Genomic DNA, 25,484 nt, shown 5'->3' on the forward strand with positions numbered 1-25,484 from the left:
CCCTGGTCTTTATTGTCCCTCGCTGAGCACACCCACAACCATGACAGGCGAATATTCAGCCTGGCTAGAGAGCGGCCGGAAGAGGGGAGGGAGGGAGGGAGGAAGGGAGGGAGGGAGGGAGGGAAGGGGGGACACCCCAGGCAAGGACCCCCCCCCGGGCTGGCAGGAGATGGGCTTAGCACCACAGGGAGGTGGCCTTCCTCACGCCAAGAACCTGCTGTGGGATCCTCCAGGGGGTGCCCACCTGGGCACTGCAGGTGGGCAGAGCAGATGGTGAAGACTGGGGGAGGCCCCCTCCCACAAAGGCATTTGCATATAATTGGGGGGGTCTGGGTGCCTGCTCTGGAGGGTGGATGGGGGTAAAGCAGCCGGGCACTGAAGGAGGGGGGTGGGCATGGGGTGAGGTGGGCTCTGTCACCTGCTCAGCCTCCAGCCTGGCCAAGTGGGATGATGCTGGCCACCAGTTTGTGCCCTCTGGGGGTGGGGGCGGCAGAGCTGCGTGGTGGAGGCCTCTGAGCCCGTCTCCCGTGGGGGGGCCCTGCTCCAACTGGCTCCGGGCGCCACAGTGGTCAGGACGGACGGCCCGTCTTTTCCGCAGAGGCTGCGTCCTTCAGGGCGGGGGGCCTCCGGGGGGCTCTGGGGAGGAGAGGCAAGAGGAAAGCTCTGTCAGGGACGCTTCATTGCAAGGGGTTAGACTAGATGGCCCTTGGAGACCCCTTCCCAGAAATCCCCCAGGGCAGCTCCACCCAGCCGCCCAGAGCAAAGGGCCCTGTGCATCCAGCCCATGGGAGACGGGGGGGGGGGTGAGGCAAAATTCAGTTTGTGGCGAGGGAGCAGCTGGGCGAGGAGCAAGCAGGTGGGTCAACCTGCCCCACGGGGAGTGGGCCTCCTCTAAGTTACCCCAGGCGATGGGGGCAGTTGGGTTGCCCAACAGCTTCCTCTAGAGAGAAGACCCTGCCCCCCTCGCCCTCCGTCCTCACCTGGAGGGGGCTCAGCCTCAGGCTCCGCCCCAGCTCCTCCTCCATCCTCAGAGGCTCCTCCTCCATCTTCAGAGGCTCCTCCTCTACCCTCAGAGGCTCCTCCTCCTCCGGCAAAGGTCAGCTCCGCCCCATCCGTCACCAGAGAGCTGCGGGAGTGGAGGCACCGATCCCCGGAGCGTGTCCTGCGCAGGACAGACTGCAAGGGGGGAAACAGTGAGGGGCAAGCGCAAGCCCCTCTACCCTCTGGGAGTGGCCGGGGAGCCTTTCCAGGGGAGCGGAGTGGGGGGGACGGCGGGGCCACTCTCTGACTCCCCAGAGCAAAGCGCCTCCAGCCTGGCAAGGGAGGAAGGAGGCTCCCCGTCAGGTGTTTGTGGGGGCAGGCTAGAGGATCTGGCACAATATTCCCCTCCTCCTCCCCCCCACCCCCCACCCCCGATCCCTCCCCCCTTACCTTCCTGGGGAGGGGGCTGCTGGGGGCTGAAGCACTGCTGTAGAGGCTGAGACTGGAATTGGAGCGGCTGGGGGGAGGCAGCACCTTGGAGGCGGGGGCTGCGGGCTGAGAGCCGCCCCCTTTGCCCCCTGCAGGGTCCGGCGTCAGGTATTTCTCGTTGATCTTGAGGTTCGTCCTTCCCTTCACTGGGAGAGGAGAAGAGGTGAGTGTGGGGAGGCTGCCGCTTCCAGGCCAAGGATGGCAAAGAGGGGCCAGATGGGTGCTCAGCTGGTCCCCAGCCGCAGCAGGATGAGGAGCACAGCATCCAGGGCCTGCTCTCCCACATGACACCGCCGTGAGAGGGGCTCCTCCACCCTCAGGGCCCAGGACCCTCAAGAAGGGAGGGATGGCCACATCGTCCCTGAAAGCTGTTGGGTTCGCAGCCAAATCACAAATGCATGTTTTGGCAGACCAGGGTGAGCACAAAGAGGGGTCTTAGACTTCCTAGAGAGGACTCTGTGTAGTCACTTCTTGCCTCCTCTGGGCGGAAATTCCTTGACAAAGGAGATAATCTTTTATACTTCCTGCTGCCTTTGAGGAGACTCTCTCTCCATCCTGCTTCCAAACTGACCAGATGTGTGTCTGGGGCTCTGGACACCCACAGCCTATATCAAAAGCAACTTTTGTATTTTGTACCTGAGACGTATTTCCGGTATTGTATATGCTGCCTGCATTGAAATGTAAGTAAACCTTTCTTTGTTTATCTTACTAAAAACATGTGGTTCATTCTCTGCAACGGAAGTGAAGAGCGGGCGGCCAGGAGACCACAAATAAAAGGGATAAAAAGGTGTAATTGCCTCATTCCTTAGTAAGCTGCAGAATGTATAAGTGTTTTATGCTGCTAAAAAGGCTTGGCAGCCCCCTACTTTTTGTATGTCGTCCACACAAATGGATTTACATTTTAAACAACACAATCTGTTTCCCACATGGCTCCTCTGCCTCCTGCTGGCCCACAGAGGGAAAAGCAGAGCCCCCTATTGGCCCCCAACTGAGCCTGCCTAGAAGGAATAAATGCCCCCTCCCGCTCCCACCCCCAGCCCCTCACCTCTGCAAGGGTCGTTCTTCACCAGGAACTCATCCAGGGCGATCCAGCCTCCGCCCACACGCACCATCAGGGTGCTCCGCAGGATGCGGACCATGCGCAGCTGCTGTGACTCCCCAAACTGCAATGGGGGGGAGCAGTGAGCTAGAGGTGCCAGAGGAGAGAAAGCCCCCTCTCCATGAAGGAGGGGTTGTGCCTGCCAGGGACACAAGAGACCCCCTTGGGGGGGTTTCCTTCTGACAAGCGGTCCAGCTTTCTGCCCCACCATATCAGCCTAACCATCCGAGTCCCTCTGCCTGGCTGCTCCCAGGCCTGGCCAGACTTTGCTGGAGGCTACTTGGTGGGCGCCAACTCCTCTGGCTGCTGGATTGAGAATCCTAGAGCCCTAGAACCCCGGGGGCCTTCTAGTCCAGCCCCCCGCAATGCAGGAGTGCACAGTGGACCCTCCTCTCCAGAAGCCCAGCAGGCCCCTGTCCGGGGGGGGGGGCAAGGGGGCTCCTGGCCAAGCACTTACTCTGTACCGGTTGGCACTGATCTGTTCCACCTGGAAACGCTTCTCACAGTTGCACTGAGCCACCTGCCTGTTCACCTGGAAAACAAATGGAAGCTGGGGGGAGGGGGTCTTCTCAGAGAAGGAGGAGGTGAAGGTCAAGGGCTGGCTGGGAGGACAGGCCGAGTGGGGGGGTTGCCTCTGCCTCCCTGGCCAGGGGACACCCAACCCCCTGCCCTCTGGGGAGACTCCTCTTTGCAATGACCTCTGACAGTTGCATCTTAATGCTTTTTTTGCAACCGAGAGGCGGATGCTGCTTCTGAGGCCAGTATCTCTCCGGGCCGTACCTCGTCCTGGATCTGGTCCGCATCAGCCGCCTTGCGCAGGATGTCCCGGCTGGGGTGCAGAGCACTCACAAACTCATAGTAGTCAATGAAGCCATCCCTGTTCAGGTCAAAGATGCTGGCCACAGCGCTCATCTCCAGCGGGTTGGTGGGGAATTCTGGAGAGGGAAAGAGGGGGGGCTTGGGGGCTGGTCGGGCACTTGGGCCCCACCTGCCATTCGGCGAGCCCCACAAGCCAGGGAACCACCACCAACCAGGCATGGTGAGCCTGGAATGTGGAGGGCAGCCCTCGGGGCACATCTGGGTGGGCGCTCCACTGGGGGCTAAGGAAGGAGGGGGATCAGAAAGAGCAGCTGCTGCCAGAGAGGAGGGGTCTCCTCTCCACATCCCCCTACTAGTCCTGCCATGTCCAAAGTGTGCTGAGTTGGGGGTCTGGCAAAGTGAATGGTCCCAAAGCAGCTGGGGGTCAGGTACCAGAGTCAGGTGAAGGTCAGCAATAAAAGGGACCAGTGCAGTTAGCTCTTTATTCAAAGGAACCAAAAGAGCTCAGGCCCGGTGATCGCAGCAACTGTTCCCAGTAGGTCTTGCTCCAATAAGGCAGCTGCAAGGACTGAAGACCCCCGCCTTCCCCCAGCTGCCGAAGTCCCCTCCTCTCCAGGGTTTGTTTCAAGCAAGCGGAGACTGTGGCAGGTCTCCTCTGCCCTTTTCATTTCTCTGCCTGTTCTGGGAGACCAGCGGGGAGGGGAGCTGGTCACAGCAGGAGGGAGAGACCCCATGGAGTCTTCAGAAGCCGGTCTCCCCTCTGTCTCTTGCCTCTGAGTCTGGACTGCCCTCTGCCACAGCCTCTTCCTGCTCACTAAGCCCTGCTGCCTCTTCAGCTTCCAACGCCTCCTGCTCCCACTGCTCCCTCTGACCAGGCATCCTTGTCCCACCACCAATTCCCGGGCTCTGAGCCTTCTTCCCCTGGGGGTTCCCTGGCTGGCGCCTCACACCAGTCCTCTGCAGCCAGCCGGTCCATGGCACTGGGGAGGTGTTGCCCCCCCCCGCCCCTTCCTGCTGCACTCACTGGAGGAGAGGACACTCTCAATGAACTCCTGCTGAGTGATGCGCCCGTCCTGGTCCCGGTCAATGCCCCGGAAGACGTCCAGGATGCGAGATTTCATCTGGCTGATCCACTGCATGTACCGCTTTCGCCAGACCGAGAAGTCAAAGTGGGCAAACTCCTCCAGCTGAGAGAGAGAAAGACGGGGCTGCTGGAATGGGGCCAGGCTCTCCCTGCTCCCCTTCCATGTCCCCACCCATGGGAAGGAGGGGGCGGCAGCAGAGGATGGGCCTGGCTGCAGCTGGATCCAGTTCAAAGGGGCCCATCTCACCCAGCTTCCCCCCCCAACCCAGGTGGGGTCAGGAGGGAGGGAGGGGGAGGCCTCTGACCCTGCAAGGGGGTTCAGGCTGGGGCTTAAGGTTCAAGGTGTCAGAGGGGCCCCCTCATTTCTCCAGGGGCCCACATCAAGGGGTTCATTGGAGGGCACCCCCCAGACACCTGCCCTACTCAAGCCCTCCCTTGACTGCCTCTTTCTCTCCCAGCCACACAGAGCCAGGACCATGGGCTTCCAGTGCCCCCACCCCTTACCTCTCGCTGGCGCTGCTGGGCGTTCTGGAGCCGGTACTGGCGGTCGAGGGCCAAGAGCCAGAGTTGCTGCCAGCGCTGCACCAGCTGGGCCAGGAGGGGGCTCTGGGGCGCCAGGTCCTCGAGGGGCACAGGCCGAGCCCTGGGGGAGAGCTTCCTGGCGCTGCGCCGCCCTGCAAGAGAGGAGCATGCCTGGCTGTGGAGCAGTGGGCAGTTGAGGTGCTCAGAAGAGCCCCCCCCCAGCCCTCAGCCCAGCCACTGGGGACGTCCAGTGGAGCTGAGTGTTGGAAGACTCAGCGAAGATAGAAGGAAGGGCTTATTCACTGTTCAGCCTCAAACTGTGGATGGAACTCACTGCAGGAAGCAGCCATGGCCACTACCTTGGATGCCTTGAAAAGAGCGCTGGGCAAATTTGTGGAGGAGGCAGCATGCAGGCCTCTTTCCAGGGACACACATATTGGCTTTGAGGGAGGGGCACTTACGGGAAGGCAGCTTGCGGGAGCCAGGGGCCATCCCCCCCGCCTCAGGGGCTGCCTTGCGCTTGCAGCTCTTGGTGACCCTCTCCACATCTGGCTGCTTGTGAGTCAGCTCCTCCATGAACACCTGGGGGGAGAACGAAAGGGGGGAGGGAAAGGGCAGCTGCTCCTCCCTGCCAGGTGGGGCCACAGGGAGGCTGGTTCCACATCCAGCTGCCTCAGTTCTTTGTGTCTCACTCCTGCAGGGGTGGGGATGGACTTAGCCCCCTCCCCCTGGGGTGGTGGGGAAATCTACAGTCCAAATGACAATTACATTTGCCAAATGAGCCTCACAGGGTTCCTGTATTCCTAGAGAAGACAGGTCTGTGTGGCGTCACACACCCTACACCCTGTGGCAGGAAATGGGAGAAAGGATTTCCATCTTTCCGCTTCCTCTTTGCCTCAGTCTCCCTCTTCTTTCAAGCCAGCAATGTGAGCAGCCGCACACGCCTGGGCTCATTTCGGAAACTGATTTTGCATTTTGTAACTAAGACGTATTTTACCTGTGTCCTACTTTAAAGCATTTGCTGCCTGCATAGAAATGTAAGTAAACCTTTCTGTTTGTACTAAAATGTGTGGGTCATTCTTCACAACGGAGGCAGAGGGGAAAGGTAGGCAGACCACAAATATATTGGGATAAAAGGTATAATCGACTAATTCCTAGCCTCCAGTAAGTGGCAAAAGAGTTTTTACTCTGCCAAAAAGGGCTTCACAACCTGTTTACTCTCATTCTTCTCACCCACACGTGGGACAGAAGGTTTAAATTTTAATTTGCCAGGTTCATCCTCATTCCATCTCCCTCAGGGATTCCCAGCCAGGGATGCCCACAGGCATCCAAGGCCACAAAGTCAAGGTGGGCCACTTACCCCATGCTGGGCGCTGAGCTCCTCCAGCTGCTCCGCATCCTCTGGGAGGGGCTCCTCGTCCCGGAGGCTCAGGGCCTCCTCAGCGGCCGTGATCCAGTCCATGAGCCGCGCCACTTCCTCCCGCTCCGTGGCCAGAGAGGCCGCCTGCACCTGCAGCCGCTCCTCCTGCTGCTGGGCCCAGCTCAGCACCTGTGGGACACAGAGGGGCTGGCGCCAGGGGTCCCAGGGCAGGCAGGACGGGGACTGGCACTCAGCCTGGGCCTGCCTCCCTTAGCCTCACCTCTGCTCCCGTGCTGGTCCCACCAGAGTGGGAGGTGGCACAGCTCAAGCCAAGCCCCCTTTTAGGGAGGTTTTGAAGAGACACCCCCTGCCCCCCAGCAGCTGGGACTGGTTGCATGTCCGTAGCACCAAGGCTGCGTCTTTCTGCCCTGATTCTAGGCTGCGGCTGGAGGCTGCCCTCCCTCCTCTACCTGTATCTCATTCATGCATTGCTTTTGACTCGCACCTTTTTCTCCCAGTAGCGGAAGGTGAAATACATGGCTCTCCCTCCCCCCCTCCAACATTTAATCCCCACAACAACCCTGTGAAGTAGGTAAGGGTGAGAGAGTCACACCCAGTGACAGCTTAATGACCGAGTGTGAGAATGTGAGCCCTGGTCTCTCCCAGGTCATCGTCTGACACTCCAATCACTCCGTCACATTGGCTCGCACACCCCCTCTGCCCTCGCCCTGTGGGTGCCGCCCTCACCTCCTCGAAGCGACTCCTGGCGATGGTGACCCACGACCGGATGGTGATGACGGAGTCCGGGTGGGAGGTGCTGAGGATCTCCTCCCCCAGGGAGCTGATGCACTCCAGCTGCAGCTGCTGGCACTCGAGGCTCTGCCTCAGATCCTGCAAGCAGAGGGGAGGGGCGCTCAGCGCCATCCAGCCAGCGGGTGGATGCAACCTGGCACAGGCTCCTCCTCTGGGCATGGCGGGATGGGGCCTGTTTCTGGGGGAGGCTCTGCAGCCAAATCACAGGTTGAATGATGGCTGGAGAGTCACAAACAGGGGACTCTGTGATGTCAAATCCTTTGTGGTGGGAAGGAAAACAATGGCAACTTAATCTTTGCTTCTTCCTGTCCCTACACACCCTTTTTTCTACCTGCAATGGGGGAAGACGTTTCTTTGCTCTCTCCATTTTGAACCAGACTACGGGTTTTTTTGTAGCATTTAAGGATTATGGCTTGCCTGATTTTCATCACTGTATCCGTAGAATCCTGGCAAGACTTTGATGTGAGTAAATGTATTTTCTTATCTATTAAATAGTCTGAGAGTGATTTGTTCATTAAGAGGGAAACATAAAACGGGGAGAAAATAATCCAAATCTGCCTAAAGGATCCTTGGGTTGCTTTTGTTCCAGAAGGCTATGCAGCCTTGTCCCAACAGCTTCCAGAGATAAACTGAGCATGGATAGGGCTGAAATAGATGTTTGCTTTCTCAAGAGGAAGGATTATTACTGATAAATATTCCCTCCTATTCATCCAATTCCATCCAAGGAAAAGGGGTGGGGAAGAGGCTGCCTCCCTCCCCAAGGGCTGCCCACCTGCAGCTGGCTCTGGCACTCCTGCACAGCGGCCTCCTCGGACGGAAGGGCACCAAACTTGATGGACTTCTCCAGCTCAGTCAGGCGCCCCAGGAAGGAGTTCACCAGGGCATGGAACTCCTCGGCCTGGAAGGAACAAGAGGTTGGCATCACAGCTGGTGCCCCCCCCCAAGGAAAGGCTCCTCCAGCCCCACCCAGCCCCCACGCCTGCATAGAGGAGTGGGTGTCCCAGCAAAGGCAGGGTGCATTGGGGGAAGGTAGAGAAGCAACGGGGGAGCCATTGGGAGCAGCCAGAAGGGTTCAGGTTGCTTTCCTTCCCAGCACTTCCCCCAAAGATCCTGGGGTGGCTTCCCAGGCCTGACCAGGGGGAGGACCCTGATGCTGTGGCTCCTCCAGTACCCCTCCCTCAGTGGCTCCTTCCAAGCGCTTTCCATCCTGAGGGTCCTGAGCACCAATTCTCCCACAAAACCAACGTCCACTTCATTCTCAACTGTAGCTTTGTTTTTCTCAAATTTCTGTGTTTCTGCTTTCTTTTGTCAACGAAAAAGCTTCACCACATGCAAGTGCTTACCAGCCTCTGAGACTCTGGGGATCCTGGCCCTCCCTGAGCCTTCGATCCTGCCTGGTCTGAACCAGAGGCCGGCCGGAGAGCAATGGGGCTACTTGGGCAAGACGGAGCCCCAGGGAGGGAGAGACCTCGCCTTGCCCAGAATCCTTTGCCAGGTCCCACACACCAAGCGTTGTTCCTTCCCTCCCTGCCCTTGAAAGGCGGCTAAGCGAGAGCAGCTCAGAGCCAACAGCCCACTCCCTCCAGAGTAAGGGGGCTTGGTGTGGGCCTAGGCAGCCTGCTCCTGACCTTGGGGAACAACCCAGCCCCCGCCAAGCAGCCTGGGCCTGAGAGGAGAGAGAGCAACCCAGGATCTCCTGCCCGCCTGCCATGGCTTCCTGGCTCACCAGAGCCCTCCTCCTCCTCCGCTCGCCCCACTTGCCTGCCGCAGGGCAGCCTCCAGCCGATCCTGCTTGGAGACAGAGAGTTGGCAGACGATCTCCCAGCGGTGGCCGAGCTCTTCCACTTGGCTCTGGAGCCACTGGGAGTCTCCGGCGCCACCGCTGCTGCCGCGCATCAGATCCCGCAGGGAGCGCCTCAGCGCCTTGATGCAACTGGCTCTCTGGCCCAGCTCCTTCTGGAAGACCTGCGGAGGGAGCGTGGGGCAGGCACATCCAGCGGCTGCTCCTGGACACTGCAGGCCCACCACCCCACCAAGGGGTCTAGGCATGCCTGTGCCCCCAGCCCAAAGTGGAGCGACTCCGCTGCAGACCCCCCCCACAGACCTTGTGCTTGTCCATGAGGGCACTGACCAGGTCCCTGTCCCCACCCACGGGGGTCTCCTCGGCCAGCTGGGGCTCAGCCCGGTACAGCCAGTCCATGAGGGTCTGCAGGGCGTCTGTGAAGCGGCCTGAGAAGAGCAGACCTTCCTCCAGCTTGCGCTGCCTGGAAAAGAGAAAGGCGGCCCAAGGTCAAGGGGCCAGCAGATTCTGGCCAGTGGGAAAGGGGGGCGAGGGGGAGGCCCCCCTCACCGCTCTCCATGCAGAAGGCCTCAGGTTCCATTTCCAATGGGAGCAGCTCCGTGTGGGGCTTGGAGAGACCCCACCCTCAAAAGCGAGAGAGCTATGGCTGCCTGCCAGCACCAACGATACTGAGCGAGATGAAGCAGGAATCTAACATGGGAGGTTTGATCAGCAGCCAAATCACAAATGCATTATTGCGGGAGATTCATAAAAAGGGGACTGTGTGAAGTCATAGCCTCTAAAGTTTGTGGTGGGAGAGAGAACCACAGAGAATGTAATCTTCCTGTCACAGCTCACTCTTCTTCTTACCTGCGATGGGGCTTGCCACCAGACAAAGAACACCATTTTGAATTGGACTGTGGACTTTCGTAACTTTTAAGGATCATTGTCTGCCTGATTTTCATCACAGTAAGCGTTGAACCCTGGCAAGACTTTTGATGTGAGTAAAGCTTGTGTTTTCTTGTTTACTAAACCGTGTGAAAGTGATTTCTTTGTTTAGAGGGAAACATAAAACAGGGAGAAGATAATCCAAGTCTGCCTAAAGCATCCTTGGCCATCATAACTGCTCCTCTCTCTAGCCCAAAGCCCCACCCCACCCCCAAATGCATACCCACCTCTCAGCCGCCCGGCCACAGATGGCCTCCCACTGGCCCCTCAGCTCCCCCAGCATCTCCTCCAGGGTTTGGGTGTCGTCAGGCAGCAGGGCCTTTTCCCGGAGAAGGCGCCCACTCCGCAAAGTGGCCTCATAGACCGGGCGCTTGGCACGCAGCCCCTTCTGGAACTCCTGCAGGGGGCGCAAGAGAGGGCAAAGGGCCCAGTCAGGAGAGCAGGGAGGGACACAGAGCACACCCCTCCTCGAAAAAGACCCCTTGTTGCCCAATGGGAAGGTAACTCCTTGACCAGGAGAGTAGATATGGCTTCACGAGTCCACTCCTGCGAGGTAGGCCACAACTGCTCCCAAGGACGGTTGGGGCCAAGGTGGGTTTTGACATGTCCAGCCAGGCTCCCTTCCTGCTCCTGACTAGGCCTGGGCTATGTATCACTGTATCGCCCAGGACAGGTCTGAGGGGCAGACCGTGATGGTGGCTTCACTCAGCGGTATATCTTGGGTGAAGCGCCACCATTCTTGATTCCCCGCAGTGGCCGCTGGTGGCAGAGGGACTCAGCAGTGGCAGCAGTTTCACCAGCGATTATAGTGCTGAGTGAAGCCGCTATCCCACTCTGCACTCATCCTGGCAGAGGGCGAAACAGGCTGCACCCGGGAGGCGCCAATATAGCGTGTTCCTCCCTCTGCTTCCTTTTTTTTTTTAATAGAATATTTATTAAGGTTTTTAATACAATAGCAGTAAAAAGAAAAGAAAGAATAAAAAAAAAAAATACAGAAGTAAAAATAATTAAAGAGAAAAAAAAATAAAACATGCAAATTTTCCATTTCTCATTTTCCTTTAACATGTTTCCCGGACCTCCTCATACCTCCCTTTTTTGTATTCCAATTCAAGTTGTTAGTTCAGCAAATCCTTACCATTAAGTTTTAACCTGTTTCTAAGCCTATTTCTCATATTCCCTTAAGACATTACAGCTGGAAACCACTTAATTCCTATCCAACATCATTCTAACATTCATTAATTTTACAATATTTCTGTAGGTAGTCTTTAAATTTCTTCCAATCTTCTTCCGCCGATTCTTCTCCCTGGTCTCGGATTCTGCCCGTCATTTCTGCCAGTCCCATATAGTCCACCTCCCTCTGCTTCTTTAAACAGCTTGGCGGAGGAGTGCATGGTTGCCCTTGTCTCAGCCAAGCAGTTTTAAGGGGCCTCTGAACTGCCAATGGCTTGCATGAGCTGCTGGCCGGGAGGGGGCTCCATAAAACTGCTCTGCTGACGGGCGCATGGTTGTTGCTCCTGTCAGCTGAGCAGTTAACGGAGCCCCCAGCCCACCGCTGTATTGGGTGAGCCAGCAGTGGGGTGGGGGCTCCGTAAAAGTCCTCCTGCCCTCAGCTGAGAGAGCCCCAATGCTTCTCCAGCTCACTTGCAAACCAGAGAAGCATCAGAGCTCCCTTAGCTGGCAGGCAGGAAGCTTCCCCAGCTGAGCAGCCCCCATCCATTTGCTGCTCATGCGCTTCCTCCCTGGCTTGGTGAGGACCCCAATGCCTCACAGTGCCATGGAAGGAATCAAGAGTCTTGAAGAACGCAATGTATCGCCAGGTCACAATATTTGGAAACCTGACATCGGCCAGCCCTCCTCCCGACATGAGCCCAGGACGCCGGGCAAGGTGAAGCACCTGCCTGACCCAGCAGGAAATTATTGCGCCCTTGGTGTGGGGCAGCCATGATGCACAACGGCCACCCTGGCCTAAATTTTGTAGCCAAAAGGGGAGAGGCAATGATCACCTGGCTGGGCAGTGAAGGGGAGGGCAGCCCAACACCCAGGGAATCAAGCAGAGGTTGCGGGGGGGGGGGGCGCTACCTGTCAGGGAAGCTTTACAAGCAGCGATATGTGTGGGCCAAAAAGTCACAAAAGGGGGCAGAAGGGGGCAGGATGGGGGCAGAACAGGGTGTTTGCAGGCTTTTCCAATCATACTGAAAAATGGGTGTTCCAAAGATATGAGATTTCATGCCAGTTCACAATGTCCCTGAATGCAACCCCTGCAAAGACGGGGAGCTGCCAGTAGTTGCGATTCCTGCATTGCAGGGGGTTGGACTAGATGACCCTTAGGGGTCCCTCCCAACTCTGTGGTCAGGAGGATCCAGAGAGGCCTCCAAGGGACACCCCCCCCCACTCACCTTGTGTTCCTCCAGGAGGCTCTTGATCTCTTCCTGGCTCACGGCAGCATTGCTGGCCCCCTCCAGGTCAGGCTCCACCTCATCCAGCCAGTCCAGGAGCAGCTGCCAAGACTCGCTGAACTGCAGGCCAGAGCGGGGGAGGGGGCTGCGGTCAAGTTCCCTCATGCACCCCCCCAGAAGCCCCCCTCCCACCCGCTTGCATCTCAGCAGCGCCAGGGCTGGGGCTTTCCCCATGTGCCCACAACCGCCCCCCCACGAGACAGGAGGTTCCCCAAAGGGCGCCATACCTGCTTGGTGCGCTTGCGTGCCTCCTCCAGCTGGGCCCCCCTCTCGCCCACATGCTGCGCCACCTTGGCCAGCCGCTCCTTGGCGGTCAGCACCAGGCTGTGGATGAGGCCGCAGTCCTGCTTCCGGCTGAAGCCCTTCATGCGCATGGCAGCCGCCTCCAGGCCGGCCAGCTTCTCGCTCTGCGCCTGGGTCTCCTTGGCCAGGGCCTGCGGGAGGGAGAGGGGGAAGTGGGGCAGCTGAGCACCCCTGGCCCTGTGCCCAGAGGAGAGGGCGCCTCCCACCCGGACTGCCCGCCCCGGGGTCTCAGGCCACGGCCGGTGGGCAGCTCACCTTCTGCTCCTGGATCTGGCTGGTGACGGTTTCCAGGACGTAGCTGGGAGGGGGCAGCCCCGCCAGGGCCTCCTCCGTCCTCCCCACCCACTGCAGCAGCTCCTGGGCCGTGGAGTGGAACTCGGTACTGACCGTCAGCCCTTCGCTGAGCTGCTCCTGGGGGCGAGGATTAGTTGCTCAAGAAAATATTCCGCAAGTTCTGCTCGACTCTATACTTTTACACGGGTTTTTTATGTATTGTGGCATGCCGTTATTTATCTAGCTTAGAAATGGTTTATCATAATTGTTGAGAGTGAATTTCTGTTTACAGTGGTACCTCGGGTTACAGACGCTTCAGGTTACATACGCTTCAGGTTACAGACTCCGCTAACCCAGAAATAATACCTCGGATTAAGAACTTTGCTTCAGGATGAGAACAGAAATCGCGCAGCAGTGGCGCGGCAGCAGCGGGAGGCCCCCATTAGCTAAAGTGGTGCTTCAGGTTAAGAACAGTTTCAGGTTAAGAACAGACCTCCGGAACGAATTAAGTACTTAACCTGAGGTACCACTGTAATTATTATTTGCTGCTATTTTTAAAAATTATTATTAGCAATAATTGCGCCTCAGATGAACCTCATTGGCTACGATACTGCCACTGCAGAAAGCTTATTTGCTGCTATTTTGAGAGTGAATGTAATTGTGTTCTAACGGATTGCTGAATTTGATGCAGGTTGTTTAGTTTAAAGCCACATATTTTTTTATTATGACTTTCTTTCATTGGATCACATTGTTACAGGGCATGTGATCTTTGCTGCATATTTTGTTCTTGTTTTCTGCATTGCCTCTTGTGTAGCAATGTATTATTTATTCCATTTCTATCCCCCACTTCAACCAAGGATCACAGGGCAGTTTGTGATACAAAAACACTAAAATGCATACCGCAGCAACCAATGAAAACAATACCCCGCCCCCAGTTCAAAAGGCCACAGACTGTTCAATTAGACGCAGTGGTTCTCCACCTGTGGGTCCCCAGATGTTGTTGGACTACAACTCCCATCATCCCTGAGCTCTGGCCTTGCTAGCTAGGGGTGATGGGAGTTGCAGTTCAACAACATCTGGGGACCCACAAGTTGAGAAAGGCTGAATTAGAGAAAGACCTGGGCAAAGAGGAATGTTTTTGCCTGGCACCTAAGGATAGGCAATGAAGGTGCCAGGCAAGCCTTCCCAGGAGAGCATCCCACAAGTGGGGAGCCACTTCCAAAAAGGCCCCTTCTCGTGTGGCCACCCTCCAGACCTCAAGCAGAGGAACACACAAAGAAGGGCCTCAAATGATGACTGCAGGCTCAGGATTGGTTCATGTGGGAAGAGGCGGTCCTTGGGGAATTAGGGTCTTCAGCCACTTAAAGCTTCAGAGGTCAAAACCAGCAAACTGAATTTGGTCCAGTTTGAAAGGCAGCATGCAAATTAAAAGAGGATTGCAGCGAAATCCAGGAGCCGCCCAGCCCTGGGCCTCATCCCAGCGCCACTCACCTTCCGCTCCTGCACCAGGCTGGCAACGCTGGCCCACTTCTGCTCCAGGATGCTCAGGCTGTGCTCCAGGCTGGAAGCCCGTGGGGGGTGGCTGGTGGCCAGCAGGCGCTGGAGCTGCTCCCGGACCCTGTGGTATGTCTGCTGCTTGGACTCCATCTCTCGGCACAACTCCTGCCAGAAGGGAAGGGCAGATGTGAGGTGCTGGGCGTGTGGGGCGTGTGAGTATCTGTGGGGGCTCCTTTGCCTTCCTTCTATCTCGGTGAAGCAGGAATAAAGTGACAGAAGGAGGAGTCAAGTCTGGGCGGGGATAAAAGGCCTTGCAAAGATGCTGCTGGATGGATCAGCAGTCTGACTTTGCAAGAGGGATGAGGGTCCCCTAACACACAGCCTATGTAGAAGCCAACGTTTGTATTTTGAACCTAATACGTTTTCTTATGCCGCCTGCATTGAAATGTAAGTAAACCTTTTTTGTCTATCTTACTAAAACATGCAATTCATTCTCTGCAATGGGGTTAGGAGGAAGTGCAGGGCAGGAGACCACAAGCAGAAGGGATAAAAAGGTGCCTTGTTCCTGCGAAATATATGTGTTATACTCTGCTAAATGGGCTTTGGAGGCCACTTACTCTTTGCATTTCTCCCACACACCTTTAATAGGAGGTTTAAATTGTAATATACAGATTTAACTCTCAATCCATCTCCTACATAATGTTTGATGTTGGCTTGGGTTTTTATATATGGCTGGGGAATCCCAGTCAGATAGGCGGAATATAAATAAATAAATAAATAAATAAATAAATAAATAAATAAATAAATAAATAAATAAATAAATAAATAAATAAGTAGTAGTAGTATTACAGAAGGGACTCACCAGATGGGCTGCCAGCTTGTCCTTGGTGGTCTCTGGGTGATCCCAGCCGGGCTTGGAGAAAAAGAGCTGGAGCTCCACGTGTTCCAGCCACTGGAGCACCTCTGTGATCTCCAAGGTCAGATCCTGCACCTGCAGGCAGAAGAAGCCCTGATCAAGCCAAGCTGAGCCTCTCAGATGGTCTTTCTCCTGCCACAGAGCCTGAGTCTTCCTTATTGGCAGAAGACTCCAGACCCCACTAGGTGACCCTTTGGAAAGGCAGAGTCCCCACAGGCCAGTGATGGGGAGACTGGGGGGGGGTTCCTTTCCCCTGCATCTCCCTTATTGGATTTGGGGTGACACCCCCCAGAAAAATCTGCAGAGGGTAGGGAAACGCAAACACAGAGATAGATCACCATCACCACATTTCTCCCCCAAAGCCCCCATTCCCGGAGGGCGGGTGCAAGGAGAGCCCTGGGCCTGACCTGAGGGGCTGCATCCTGCCCCCTGCCCTGCGCAACTACCTGGCTGAGGTTGTTCTCCAGCTCCAGCTGCCGGCTCTCCGTCTCGCCCAGGAGGAAGTCCCAGCGCTGGCCCAGCTGCTGGAGGCTGCCCTGGAGCCCCTCCACCGAGTCCCCTGCCCCAGAGAGCACCAGGGCCTCCCCGGCCTCCCTCACAGACTGGACGGTCCGGGTGCGAGAGACGACATCATTCCGCAGCACCTGCCCCGGGTGAAGAAGGCCGGCTCAGTGGGCTTTGCCCGGGAAGGTGCCAGGGATCCCCGGCCCCTCCCTCGCTTCCTCTGCCCCCCTCCTGACCTTGTGCTTTGCCAGCTCAATCTCACAGCTCTGCAGGTCCAGGCTGAGGGCGGTGGGGGCCTCCAGCTGCTCTGTGGTGCGAAAGAGCCACTGCAGGAGCTCCTCCAGCTGGTTCTGGAACTGACCCAGACCCAGGAGGGCGGCTTCCAGGCGATGCTGAGGAGGAGACGAGAGAGGGGCAAGACAGCCTCCATCAGGGGCAGAGGCTGGCCTGGGCTGGGCACAGGTTGCCCTTGGTCAGGAGCAGAGGGGAAAGAGCCACAGGTGGTTGAGGAAGACAGCCAAGCTGCACACCAGAGAGAAAGGAAAGCCGCTCCCCACTGGGCCACTCTTTCTCAGACCAGAATACAGCCTGAGGAAGCAAAGGGGCAACTCCACCCCCCAGCCACAGGAGGTTTCTCTCCTGAAATGCTCTCTCGGCCCCTGGCGCAACACCCAAAGGTCAGGGGCACCCTCGTCCAGCCTTCACACTGGCCACCTGTCGTCCTCACCTGCCGCTTCACAATTTCCTCCTCCAGCCAGTTCCAGCGGTCACGGAAGCTGCACAGAGCGCTGGGGGCCCCCTTGATGCTGGCCCCCCTGGGGCTCCCTGGGTGCCGCAGGCTTTCTACATCCACCTTGACCTGGTATAGCTCTCGCTTGAAATCCTGGGGGGGGCAGGGGACAGAGCAATTTATTTATTTTTGTTCTCCTCCAGAGATCAATCTCCATTTTGAACTGGACTATGAATATTTGTAACACTTAAGGGTTATTGCATGGCTGATTTCCATCACTGAAATTGATGAACCCTGGCAAGACATTGATGTGAGTAAACATTGTATTTTCCTGTTTACTTAACAGTCTGAGACTGGTTTCTTTGTTAAGAGGGAAGCGTAAAACAAGGAGATGATAATCCAAGTCTGCCTAAAGCATCCTTGGATATCATATTTGTTCCAGAAGGTGAGGCAGCCTTGTCCTAATAGCTTCTAGAGATACGTTGCACATGGAAGGTGATTAAGAATGCAGCTGAAACAGATATTTGCATTTTCACACGAGAAGAGGAAGGTTAATGAATAAATAATATATCCTCTCCTACTCATCTACATCCATTCAAGAGAACCGTCCCAGGTGGTCCCTCGGCACCTGCACAGCACAACCTTTGCAGCAGCATCAGGTGGGAAAGAGATGATCGGTCCAGGTCTCCGCACTGGCCAGGGATGGATTTTCCTTCTAGTCCTGAATCACTCTCTGGTTAAAAGAGGGAGCTCATGGAGCGCAGGGAGGGGTCCTCTGCCTGCCCCACTGTACACCTTGCCCCATAGCTACTGTTGCAAGCATATAAGGAATACCTGTTGCCCATTCAAAATATGTTCAGGAATCGACAGACGCAGCAGTGGAGAAAAAGAAAGCAAAATTTATTGCTGAGCGATCAAGACCCAGTGGAATATTTTCCAGAGCATGGGTACCTGAGCCCCTAGAGCTTTGGGTTTATATACCTGATTACAAACAGCATTAAGCGTTACATATTCATATACTGCAGCAAAATCAAACCAATGAGCAGGGACAAGAGCCCTTCCCATGCCCATGTAAAGAACTGCTTTCCCCATATATGTGCATAAGACATCACCGACATCACCGATGGCCTTTGCCCTAATTTTCATCAATAAAGAGGAAAAGAAACCTCTTTGGCAGCTGAAGACTCAACACCCCCCTTTCTGTTATCAGGCTGGAACATTACATTATGTGGCAGACATTCGCCTTCCTGTTTCCCCATTTTTGGCCTAGCCATCTTGGGAGCATGAGAAACCGTCTGGGGAATGTTCCCTATAGAAAAAATGCCAACACATCAAACTTATTGTTTCCTGCAAGCACAATAGCAGGGCAGAGAGAAACTCTGGACTCCTGAGATTTTAGGCCCTTCTAGCCTTAATGAAGCCTTAGTGATTTAAGCATCATTAGGATACATGGTCATATAGAAAACACTTCCAGGTGGCCTTGCCACACTACAGCCAAGGAGTCCAGAGCACGCAGCCCACCCCTCCACTTCTTCTGAGCATCCTCCCTTACCTTGAGCTCTGAAAGCTGCCGCTTGACCAGGTCCAGGTCCCCCCCGACCAGAAACTCCTCTGCAATCTTCAACTCAGCCACCTCCAGCCAGCTCAGGAGCCTCTAGGGAAGTGCGGAAAGGGGCAGGGGTCCCAAAGAGGAATAAGGTCCGGCAGCCACAGCAGAAGCAGCAGTGTGTGCGTGCAAGTGCTCCAGGGCCAAGCAGAAGCTCCTCTGTGGGTGGCTGAGTCACCCCCAGGACACCTGCCTGGGCCAGGAGGGGTGTGAGCTGCTGCCTCAGTCTGTGGGAACAGCCCAGCCAGGGAGCCTGTTGACCCGACTCTTGACCAGGGGAGAAGCCAAAGCCTTTGCCACAAAGGAGTTATTTCAAAGACCGGCGGGGGGGGGCAAAGGAAGGGGGCCGGGAATACTCTCCAGCTCACCCTCTAAGGACCAACAGCCATAGGTTGCTCCCCGTCCACCTCATTGAGGCTGTGGGTATTTTTGTCCCAGGGGTCCACCGCATGGCCTGTGCCCGAGTAAGAGACCCTCCTCACCTCCATGGTCTGCTGGTAGTTGAGTGAGGCCTGCAGCTGCTCCTCCAGGCGGGTCTGGCGTTCGCCCCACACCTTGCTCAGGCTGTTCCAAGAAGAGTAGAGCTGCAGAGAGAGGAATGAGAGAAATATTGGGGGGGGGGGTTAAGCTGCAGGGTATGGGGAGGCCAGCCCCCGTAGGCTCTTTCACATTCGGTGGGCCAACATCACACAGGGACCTTGTGCCAGGCTGGCACCCTGTGCCCAAATGCATCCCATAAAGGGCACCCACTTGTGCTTGTGTCCTCTGTATTTGCACCCCTGGGGCACAATATGCCCCCCTCATCCCCTGGGATTTGGTACAGAGGCGGCTGTAGATTTTACAGCCAAATGACAAATGCATGTTTTGGTAGGCAAGCACAGGGTGAGTTCACAGAGTTCTTAAACTTCCTAGAGAGGATCCTCTGTGTGTGACGGGTTCTTTTGCCTCCTCTGGGTGGAAATTCTGTAACAAAGGAGCTAATTCCTTACACTTATTTCCACCTCTGAGGAGACTCTCTCTTTCTGCTAAGCAGACCCTATTGTGAGACTATCAACTTTCTTTTACAGACAACTCCTCATTTACATGGGGACTATGTTCCAAGGGTGGGACGCAGGTGGCGCTGTGGGTTAAAGCCTCAGCGCCTAGGAATTGCTGATTGAAAGGTCGGCGGTTCGAATCCCCGCGGCGGGGTGCGCTCCCGCTGCTCGGTCCCAGCGCCTGCCAACCTAGCAGTTCGAAAGCACCTCCGGGTGCAAGTAGATAAATAGGGTCCGCTTACGAGCGGGAAGGTAAACGGCGTTTCCGTGTGCGGCTCTGGCTCGCCAGAGCAGCGATGTCACGCTGGCCACGTGACCCGGAAGTGTCTCCGGACAGCGCTGGCCCCTGGCCTCATAAGTGAGATGGGCGCACAACCCCAGAGTCTGTCAAGACTGGCCCTTACGGGCAGGGGTACCTTTACCTTTACCTTTTATGTTCCAAGGCACCACACACTTACATGTAATTGCATATAAATAGAACACCCATCGGAACACCCATTCAAAAAGCCTGCAAACACCCTTTTCCACCCCATCCGTCCCCTTTTTGTGACATTTTTTGTGACGTTTGGGAATCACTTTTGGGTTCAGCGCAATGCACATATGTGTGGTCATGTACATATTTGTGTAAATGGGGAGTTGCCTGTATTGTAACTTAAAAGGGATTTTTCTGCCTACTACTTTGCTGTATTTGCTGCCTGCGTTGAAATGTAAGTAAAATATATATTCTGTTTAGCTTACTAAATAGGTTCATAACAGGCAATGGGGTTGAGGGGGGAAGGACTGCAGACCACCAATAAAAGGGGATTCCTAATTCCTAAGTTTTAGTAAGCTGTAAAACATATAACTGTTCTTACTTTGCTAAAAAGGCTTCACAGCCCACTTGCCTTTTGTATTTCTCCCACACATGTGGGATAGGAGATTTAAATTCTAATCTACAGATTTAATCCTCAATCCATCTCCCACAGTTGCCACCACATGTCCAGCTCAGCTTTGCTCTCTCATCCATCCAGGCTGCTCTTGGCAGCCCTTCTAGGGTGGACAGGGTCAGTTCTTGCTGGGGGGAAGCTGCCAGTCAGTGCATGCAACACAGAGGGAAATGGACCAGTGGGCTGGCTCAAGAGGAGGAAGCTTTCTATGTGCCTAGGCCAACACTGGGGCAATGGGGCTGCCCCCTTGGCAAATGGCCCCCACTGCCCGTACCCTGTGGGGTTTCCCTGCCTTAGATGGGTCCCTCCCCAGCTCACATCATCTAGGCTCTTGGTGACGTCCGGTTTGTCCAGATCTCCACAGGACGACATCAGCTCCATGCCCAGGACGCCCAGGGAGTCCAGCTCGCTCTGCAGGGAGTCGATCTCTTCTCGCAGGGCCTGGAGGGAGAAGGGGTGATGGGGTCAAGGTCCCGCCTCTGAAACCGGCCCCAGGAGGCCTCCTAGCACACAGAAGCTGCAGCAGTGCAAAAGCTGAATCACTGCCGATGGGTGCTGGGAGCCGGACGCAGGGCAAAGCCAATGGGGCAGGTGGGCGGGGGCCATGGGAAGACCTTCCCTGCCTGCAGTTCCCAGGATCCCTCAGGGAGAAGGAGCCTGGTGGTTGCTGAGCAATGTCCTGGTACCTGCATGGCCCCAAGCCTGGCCTGGATGGCCTTGGGGTCCGAGGCAGCCTCCTCCGGCTCCAGCACCACCTGCTGGATGTCTCCCAGGGTGGCGGCCAGGTCCGAGAGGCCCTGCCAGAAGCGGTCGGCCAGCACCAGCAGGCCCTGCAGCCAGTTCTCCCGCTCCTCGCTCTGCTCCCAAAGGGCCTTCCACTGGCTCAGCAGCTGCTCCACACGCTCCTGGATCCCTGTCCGCAGGAAGGGGGAAGGCCAAAAGAGAGGGGTCCTGGGGCAGCCTCAGCAGGAAACCGGCCTCCCCCACCCCAAACAGGAGAGGGACTCATACCCTCTAGACCCCCAGATTTGTGACCCCCAGGGACCCTGCTGTGCTCAGGGCAATGGCCTCTAAATGTGAGCTCTGGGGAGCAGGAGGGAGGAGACCCAGAGGCTCTGGCCAGCCCCACAGCGGGGCCAGCTGCTTGGAAGAGGCCTTTCTGCGTCTGGCACTGGGGAAGGGGCCCTGCCTACCTCTGTTTCCGCTCGCCTGCACGGTGGCCAGCAGCTCAGCCCCCTGCCCGCGGAGGGTCTCCAGAGCCACTCCCAGCTTCTCCAGCTCCGCCAGCCGGAGGCCGTTCTCCCGGATCTGCTCCCGGAGCCAGGCGGAGTCTCCCCGCACCGCAGGGGGGTCCCTCGTGCGGCTCTGCAGCCTCTCCAAGCTCTCCACCATCAGCTCCATGCGCTCCGACAGCTGCAAGCAGGGGCACGGCAGAGGGTTGGCCCAGCCCCACAGGCAGCCGGCTGGCCTCCCACTGACCCACCCAGAGTGGGTACTGGGCCCCCAAGTCTGGGCCGACAGCATCCGAGGCTCTGGAGAAACCGAGGCACATGGGTTGGAGAGCCCTGCAGGAGTTGGAGCCTGGCAGCACCTTCAGCCCCAGAGGGCCCATGGGTCTCCATGGGGGTCAAGAGAAGGCCTGTGGTCCTAGTGGCTGAAAATGGGTCCACCCTAATGTCCCAACGGGAGCCATAGCATTGGCCTGGCTGTAGCAGCCCCAGCCAGCCTCCCCGGGCCTCATCCAGCCCAGACTAAAGATGCTGGTTGATGACATCTCCTTGCAATGAAGAGATGCCAGGCCTGGCTCCCCCGTGGGGTGTGTGTGTGTGTGTGTCTCCAAGCACACCATGCAGCCAGAGGAAGTCATCTCACGATTTGCTGCCCAAATAACTCACCTGTCCGTTTACACTGGACTGAGATTTTGCCTGGTACATCTCACCCCATGGATTTGTTAGCTTAGGGGGAAACCCTTTGTATCTGCATTGTTTCAGAAGTATAATGTGACCTATGCCAGCCGGGGGGAGGAGGGGGGAGGGTGTCAGACTGGGACAGAGCAGGGTTTGAATCCTCCCACTTGGCCATGAAGCTGACTGGGTGGTCTTGGTTTAGTCTAGTTTGGTTTCAGCTTGTGGGGATAAAATGAAGAGGAGAACCATGTGCCCCACGGTGGACCCCTTGGGATGGAAAGGCAACAAACAAACGAAAACTCAGCCTCCTCGGTTTGGGTGCTCACTTGGCCAGAGCCGGACATTGCTGCTGTGTGAGGCCAGAGATGCCGGCCTGTCAGGGGCAGCAGGGAAGTGGCTGGCCCAGGTCTGTTCCCACCCCCCACCGCTGCCATCCCTGTGTTAGGATATAGTTCCGTTCCACCTTCAGAACAGACATGTGGAGTTGTTGTATGTCACATGTCTGTTTACTTCCAGCACAGTTTGCTGGGAACCTCCGTTGTATATAGTTTTTCCCTGTGCTGTTTGCTTGGACACGAAGGAAAGAAGACATGTTTTTTTCTTTGTCCTGCTGCTGAATAAATGCTTGTAAATATGCTTACATATGCCTCTGTCCGCTACTTCTGTTGCAAAGAGTTCTTATCTCTGCTGGCTTGTATGCTCAGTATCTAAAGGCTTGAGTCGCAGTTTTGATGCTGTTCTGAGAACTGGAGTTTGCCCGGCTGCCAGCCGGTGGGCTGGGGGCCTGCCAATTGCCCCCGTCTCCCAGGACACATCCTAACAGCCTGCTGCCCCAGAGACCGTCCGGCTGCTCACCTGGCTGTATCGCGGGATGGCCTCCTCCAGCACAGCCGCTGCCTGGCGAACCCTTTCCCGGATGCTTCCGTACTGCTCCTCGGCCGCCTGCCAGCCCTGCAGGAAGGGGGCTGCCTCCTGCGGGCTCAGCTCGGCCAGCTGCCCTGACAGCCGTTGCAGCTTGGACATCAGGGGCTTGTGCTCTGCAATGGCCTCTCGGAGACCCTGCACCGGGCCGGGAGAGAGAAGCGGTGAGGACGGAGGACCCTCGGCCTCCCCTGGCACCCTCAGCCCCCCTCCAGTCTCCCTCGACCCCCCCTCACCTGCAGCAGCTCCTGGTGCTCCCGGAAGGCCTCGCAGCTGATGCCGTCGGGGGAAAACTGCCCCACTGCCCGCTGTGTCGCCTCCAGCCACGGGCACAGCTCCTCACGGGCTTCAGCGAACTGTGCCAACAGAGACTGGGCACGCTCCAGGCGCAGGGTGCAGGCCAGGCTCTGGCGCAGGAGGTGCTCCGAGCGCTCCTGCAGAGGCCGGACCGAGGGCTGTGGGGCACACGAGGCGTCAAGGGGGGTCAGATTGGAGGGCAGGGAGGGCACCCCCACCTGAGGCATGGCCAGTCCTTCTCAGATCAGGCTCTGCAGCCCTGTTGATGGAGGGGAGGGGGTGACAGGGACCTGCCAGCCAGAGGGTGCTGCTCTTGTGCCCCTGGGGGAAGGGAAAAAGGCCCCCACCCAAGTGGACTTTGCAGAGTATCAAAAATCCTGGAACCGGCTCCCAACTTGCCTCCCTGAATGGGATGGCGTTGGAAGGCAAGCAAAAGGGTTAGAGCCCCTCCACTGACACCCAGTGGCCGAAAGGGGTATTGCGTGTCAAGAGAGCCTCTCCCTCCCCACCCCACTGGCCTCACCTGGAGCTGCTGCTGCACTTCTGGGGGGCAGAGGCTGAGCAGTGGGTCAGCGATGGCCACCAGCCGTTCCACGAGGCCGTGGTGGTGCAAGATCTCCGCCGACAGGAGCTGGGAGATGGGGAGAGTCACCATCAGGACTGGGCCTCGCAAGGCCCCTTTGCCAGGGCAGGTTTGCCCCCGGAGTGGCTCTGAGGAGAGCAGGGGGGTCCTTGGCCCCTGGCAGAGCTCCTGTGTGCAGGGCAGGCCTCTCCCTCCCCCTGGGCGCCATCCCCATCGGAGGTGCCCTGCCTGGCCACTGAGGTGAGACACCTTCTTCTTCTTTGGCGATCCCTCGTAGCCGAGTAGGATTGTCTTCCACTAACATGGCTTTAACAGTGAGTCCATAAGTGACTGTGGAGGCAATTCTGGATCCACACATCCTTCCACAGTGAGAGTTGATCATGGTGTGGATTTGCCAAGCGTGCCTTCCTCTTAGCACGTTTCTCCCTTGTGTCCTGAGTTCCAGTGTCTTCAAAGCCCACAACACCTTTGGTCAAGGCTGTTCTCCTTTTGGAGCACTCGCAGGCCAGTGTTTCCCAATTGTTGGTCTTTGTACTCCTTTTTTTTAGATTTGCCTTGAGAGTCTTTAAACCTCTTTTGTTGAGACACCAGGCCCTGAGTGGCTGCCGCAAGGGGGCGGAGGGCTTGGCTGTTAGATCCCTCCCCACCCCCTATAGTCAGCTGGGGGCCACAGGCAGGAAGGGAGAGTCTATGGGGAAGAGGAGGAGCAGCCCAGTCCCTCCAGTGCCCCACTAGCCAGCTAAGCTCCCAAGACCAGAGGCATTGTGGCAACACCCTAGGTGCTGGCCTCATGGAGAGGCGCCCAAGGATGCCCCTGCAGGACTGGGCTGCCCCCGGGCAGGGATCCACCTGCTGCTCCCGGCCAACCCTCCCTCCCTCTCCCCAAACACCCACCTTCAGATCGGCCAGCTGCTGCTGGATGGCCTCCGCTTCCAGGTGCACCTGGCTCAGCTCCTCCAGGTGTGTGCTCAGGTGGGACACCTTGTCCATCTCGGAGCCCAGCACCTGCTCAAACTGAGACAGAAGAGAGGGCCTTTGGGATGAGGGCACAGACAGACCACTCTGGGCAGGGACAGAGGGCAAGAAGACTCAAGGGGGTTCCCTTCTCTGCCCACAGTGGGGGGTTTTACAGCCTAGAAGTCGCCGGGTGAGACATGTCCTTCTTCTCTTCCAGAAGTCCTCCTCCTCCTCCAAGGAAGACCTGGCAGCTCAGCAGCAGAGAGTGTCCCCTGGGGAAGCGCTCCTGGCCTGCCCCAAATATCTTGCCTTAAGGCAACTCTGTGCCCGTGACCTCTTCACATGGCATTGCAGGGTCAACTCTGCAGTTCTATGACTCCTTCCCTGAAGTGCCCATTACCTTCTCTCTGTCTGCAGCACTGAGCTGGCGGGTCCCGTCATCGTCACCCCCCGGCTGGCCCCCCTGTGCTGCCAGCTCCTTCTCCAAGCGCTCCAGCCAGAGGGCCAGATCCTCCTCGGTGGGGCCCAGCCGGCAGGAGGCCTCCAGGGTCTGCTCCAGGCGGTGCAGGATGGCAGCGCTGCTCTGGCCCACCAGGAGGAACCTCATCCGCAGGGAATCCATCTTCTCCTGGGCCAGATGGGCTTCCTCTCCTGGGGGAGGACAGCAGCACCGGCT

At 57.1% G+C, this 25,484-nt stretch overlaps 1 protein-coding gene across 1 annotated transcript; it reads right to left on the bottom strand.

The window, feature by feature from the left end:
- Nucleotides 1–115: 115 nt before the first annotated feature.
- On the bottom strand, nucleotides 116–25,456 carry LOC309374892 (microtubule-actin cross-linking factor 1, isoforms 6/7-like). Its single transcript, XM_081920111.1, has 33 exons — nucleotides 25,209–25,456; nucleotides 24,746–24,865; nucleotides 23,792–23,899; nucleotides 23,208–23,426; nucleotides 22,906–23,109; nucleotides 21,337–21,556; nucleotides 20,830–21,056; nucleotides 20,462–20,584; nucleotides 18,663–18,764; nucleotides 18,127–18,228; nucleotides 16,572–16,727; nucleotides 16,081–16,236; nucleotides 15,787–15,984; nucleotides 15,287–15,415; nucleotides 14,419–14,589; nucleotides 12,910–13,065; nucleotides 12,579–12,785; nucleotides 12,292–12,411; nucleotides 10,123–10,292; nucleotides 9,272–9,431; nucleotides 8,929–9,132; nucleotides 7,940–8,065; nucleotides 7,102–7,245; nucleotides 6,355–6,543; nucleotides 5,456–5,576; nucleotides 4,977–5,146; nucleotides 4,413–4,575; nucleotides 3,350–3,504; nucleotides 3,027–3,101; nucleotides 2,516–2,633; nucleotides 1,432–1,616; nucleotides 981–1,176; nucleotides 116–636 (listed from the first exon to the last, which is right to left on the bottom strand). Exons 1-33 carry the CDS (start codon nucleotides 25,428–25,430, stop codon nucleotides 611–613), a joined length of 5,142 nt encoding a protein of 1,713 aa, XP_081776237.1. The 5' UTR covers nucleotides 25,431–25,456; the 3' UTR covers nucleotides 116–610.
- Nucleotides 25,457–25,484: the final 28 nt, after the last annotated feature.

This window comes from Podarcis melisellensis (assembly GCF_964234715.1).
Source record: "Podarcis melisellensis genome assembly, chromosome: 7".
NCBI lineage: Eukaryota > Metazoa > Chordata > Lepidosauria > Squamata > Lacertidae > Podarcis > Podarcis melisellensis.

Coding starts and splice junctions, on each gene's coding strand:
- LOC309374892 (XM_081920111.1), bottom strand. CDS start 25,430: ATGGATTCCCTGCGGATGAGGTTCCTCCTGGTGGGCCAGAGCAGCGCT. Junction 18,765..20,461: donor TCACCAAGAGCCTAGATGAT/GTGAGCTGGGGA, acceptor CTCTCTCTGCAG/CTCTACTCTTCTTGGAACAG. Junction 16,728..18,126: donor GGCAGCTTTCAGAGCTCAAG/GTAAGGGAGGAT, acceptor TGCCCCCCCCAG/GATTTCAAGCGAGAGCTATA.